Source organism: Saccostrea cucullata, unplaced genomic scaffold (genome assembly GCF_032062105.1).
Source record: "Saccostrea cucullata isolate Sc308-1 unplaced genomic scaffold, CSIRO_AGI_Scuc_v1 ctg8743, whole genome shotgun sequence".
Lineage (NCBI taxonomy): Eukaryota > Metazoa > Mollusca > Bivalvia > Ostreida > Ostreidae > Saccostrea > Saccostrea cuccullata.
In genome coordinates, this window is record NW_026926091.1 from 22,501 (window position 1) to 26,994 (window position 4,494).

At 34.4% G+C, this 4,494-nt stretch overlaps 1 protein-coding gene across 1 annotated transcript in view; it reads right to left on the reverse strand.

The window, feature by feature from the left end:
* LOC134270733 (uncharacterized) overlaps positions 1-998 on the reverse strand; it is a 23,358-nt gene extending 22,360 nt beyond the window's left edge. Inside the window, exon 1 of the mRNA XM_062752979.1 lies at positions 972-998. Coding sequence (XP_062608963.1) covers positions 972-998 — 27 coding nt within the window. The remainder of the gene's footprint in view (positions 1-971) is intronic.
* Between the last annotated feature and the right edge of the window lie 3,496 nt (positions 999-4,494).

Genomic DNA, 4,494 nt, shown 5'->3' on the forward strand with positions numbered 1-4,494 from the left:
AACACAAATTTTAAACAAGAGGCCCAAGTGCCACATCGCTCACCTGAGCAAATCGGAATGAGATCAGAACTGAAAAGTATACAGAAACTTGAATCCCCCATTGTGGCCCCACCCTATCCCTGGGGGTTATAATTTGAACAAATTAGAATCTACACTACCTGAGGATGATTTCATATACATATAAATATCACTAATCATGGCTTTGAAGTACTTGAGAAGAAGATTTTAAGATTTTCCTATATATTCCTATGAAAAAATCTGATCGGTCATTGTGGCCCCACCTTAGCCCTGGGGGTCATGTTTTGAACAAACTTGAATCTACACTACCTGAAGATGATTCCACTTGAGTTTCAACTAGCTTTCCTGGCCCAGTGGTTCTTGAGAAGAAGATTTTGAAAGATTTTTCCTATATATTCCTATGAAAAAATTTGATTGGCCATTATGGCCCCACCCTACACCTGTGGGTCATGATTTGAACAAACTTGAATCTAGACTACCTGAGGATGCTTCCACATGAGTTTCATCTTTACTGGCCGAGTGGTTCTTGAGAAGAAGATTTTTTAAAAATGCCATTAATTTTTCACTTTTTCATAATCATCTCCCCTTGGAAGTGGACGTGGCCCTTCATTTGATCAAACTTGAATCACGTTCATCTAAGGATACTTTGTGCCAAGTTTGGTTGAAATTGGCCCAGTGATTCTTGAGAAGAAGATGAAAATGTGAAAAGTTAACGACAACAATGACGACAACGACAGACAATGGACAAATTTTGATCAGAAAAGCTCACTTGAGCCTTTGGCTCAAGTGAGCTAAAAAGTGAGGTCAAGTTCATAGGAAATATCAAAGTTAAAAAAATTTACTCATATGAAGTTTGATAAAAATATCTTGAATTGTTTATTCAAAACTGAGCTAAACACTTTATATATTTATTTATCTATACTTTTATTTATACAAGGGGCCCAGGGGCTCACCTGAGCACAACGGCTAGGAAAAAGCATGTATCAGATCAGAACTGATAGTTTACTGGGGGGGGGGGGGGGGGGCTTGAATTTTAATATACTATTTGAAAATGCCTTCATATCAATACAGCATATGACTTTGCTGTTCTTGATAAAAAGATTTCTTCATAATAATTTGAATTTGATTCCCCATTGTTTCCCTCCCTACCCCAAAGGGCATGAGGATGCTTCCATACATGAGGATGCTTACATGCCAATATGACTAAACATAGCTTTCTGTTCATGGAATTTTTCCCTCTCTTTTTCTATGTAAAACTTTGATCCACCATTGTGGCCCCATCCTACCCTTGGGGGTTGTGATTTGAACAAATTTTATCCTACACTACCTGAGAATGCTTCCATATAAATACTGGTATCACTAATAATGGCTTTGTATTCTTGAGAAGAAGATTTTTAAAATATTTTTAAATGTAAAACTTGGGTCCCCCAATGTAGCCCCACCTTATATCGGGGGTTATGATTTGAACAAACTATAATCTACACTACCTTTATATTCCATATGAATATCACTAATCATGGCTTTGAAGTACTTGAGAAGACAATTTTAAAAGATTTCCCTATATATTCCTATATAAAACTTTGATCAGCCATTTTGGCATCGCCCTAATGGCTGGGGATCATGATTTGAACAAACTTGAATCTACACTAAATGCGGATGATTTCACATGAGTTTCATCTTTCCTGTCTCAATTGTTCTTGAGAAGAAGATTTTTAAAGATTATACCTATAATTCCCATGTAAAATTTTGATGAGCCATTGTGGCCCCACCCTATCCCCTGGGGTCATGATTTGAACAAACTTGAATCTACACTACCTGAGGATAATTTCACACAAGTTTCATCTTTCCTGTCTCAATGGTTCATAAGAAGATTTTCAAAGATTTTTCCTATATACTCCTATGTAAAACTTTGATCAGCCATTTTGGCCCCACCCTACCCCTGGGGGTCATGATTTGAACAATCTTGATTCTACACTACCTGAGGATGATTCCACATGAGTTTCACCTTTCCTGGCTCAGTAGTTCTTGAGAAGAAGATTTTTTAAAAATGCCATTAATTTTTCTCTAATTCATAATTATCTCCCCTTGGAAAAAGGCATGGCCCTTCATTTGAACAAACTTGAATCCCCTTTACCCAAGGATACTTTGTAGCAAGTTAAGTTGAAATTGGCCCAGTGGTTCTTGAGAAGAAGATGAAAATGTGAAAAGTTTCCCGTACGAAATTTAAGTCACGTATTTTTAAAAAAATCCAGGCGTATTTTAATCTAAAAATCCTTGTGGAAATCTCTATTGAAATGAATATATAAAACCAGGCGTATAATGTAAAATACAGGCGTACACGAGGCGTAATCCTCCCGTATTTTTGGCCAAAATATGCAAATGAGTACGCCTGGAAATTCAAAATACGTCTGGAAATTTTAAAAATAGAATTACGCCTAGATTTCAAGCATACCCTTAAAAATACGCCTGCAAAATAAATACGCCCGTATAAAAGAATACGCCCGTACAAAAAAATACGCCTGTACAAAAAATACGCCTGCTTTAAATAGATTTGAATTAAACATTAATTATATTACAGCAATGGGAGCTACAACTATAGCATGAATATAAATGTACAATCAACTTTAGTACAAAGATTTTTGACTACATATGCTAAAAAAAGATTAGACAAATTAAGCTAAGCATACATCACTTTTATTTTCTTAATATTTTTCAGTGTGATAAAATGTGAATGAGATTCATTAGTAAAGGATTGTCATTAAAATTTAAAAAATCATAATCTAACATTTACTTTTTCAAAGCACAGTTACATGTTAGAATATATTAACAGATTCACAGCATTTTAACATCCAAGGCTGAGTTTTATAGTAAACAGTTGAAACATTCCAATAATCACAGTGAATCACAGTTTTGAGAATCATGCCGAGTACTCCTGCCATTCTTTTTACTCCTAAATTGGCATAAAAGATGCAAATCACGAGCAATTCTGTCATTCACGTTTCACATCACATTTACCAATCACATTTTCATAGACTGAAATATTCACAAAAAGAAGTTTGAATGCTTTATAACTGGCATGTTGCAAACGGTCATCTTCTTCCTGATGCAATCTTCCAAATGGCTACAGTTCACTGGCATTATTGCATTTATGGAAAGCTATGCTGCTGGTCAACTCTTAATATTGCAAGATCTTTTCTCCTCCTCTTATGACCATTTCATCATTCAATCAATTTTCCAACTGTGATAAGGATTTAGATGTACATCATTTTCTGGAAAAAGAATAATTTATGTAATTCAAAATACTACTGACCCAATTTTCAATCATTAACATCTGGCTCTGCAAATCAAAAGCAAATGCAGCTGTCTTTTATTTTCATAGATAAAAAGTTTCAATGTTAAGCTATGTTTTCAAAATATTTACCTCTTCTACACCATCTGTGCTTTGTTGTGGCTTTCTCTAATCTCATTGTTCTTGGCATGACCTGCCTGGTGGTTTAAAATTGGTGCAAATACTTGGATGCAGATGCTGTTATTTACAACCCCCTAGTTAGCTAAACTCTTCTATGATTTCTGGAAGTTCTACTCAGTACAATTTGTAATTTTGAAGAAAAATGCTGTTTTGTTTACAGCTAGAACATAAAAATAAAATTCCATCAATGTATAAACAAGGTGTATTCATTATATGAATTAAAAAGATACTAGGGTGGGAAACAGAACTGCTGTACACAAACCGGATATAAATTGATAAGCCGTTCTTAGGTTTACAACATCACAGATAAGTCGTTCCTAAACATGCTCAACACATCTGTAAGTAATTAGCACAATCCCAGCAGGTTAGGCTGGGGAAGTGAAAGTTGATGGTAATGTAACAGAGTATCTAAATATACCAAATATAAATCATTTTATAAGAAAAACATTTAATTGTAATAACATGTATCTTTAAAGCCTGACTAAACAATTATAATAATCATGAAGTTCAATGAATATACTATCAACTTTACAGTTATAGAAATCATTTGTGTTAAGAAAAATAATATCAATTTTTTTTTTTAAAAATGGGAATGACAAAATTTTAGGTCCATGGGATAATGTTCTAAAATAAAGTTCTAAAAGAAAAAATCAGTTTAATTTATGAAAAATAACCCATGGCAAAGTGGAAGGCAGTTATTAAGCAGTTTCTTAGCCTTAACAGTTTGAACAAATACGACAACTACGACAACAACGACAGACAACGGACAAATTTTGATCAGAAAGGCTCACTTGAGCCTTCAGCTCAGGTGAGCTAAAAAGGTGATGTCGAGTTCAAAGAAAATGGCAAGATCAAAAGATGTTGATACAGTTGAAAAGGTTACATCAGTATCTAGGATCAACATATGAAAATTAATCACATTACAGTAAAACTCATTTGGTACGAACACGGATAAGATCAACACAGATATAGCGAAGTTTTTCTGGGTCCCCTGCAAAATTCTTAAC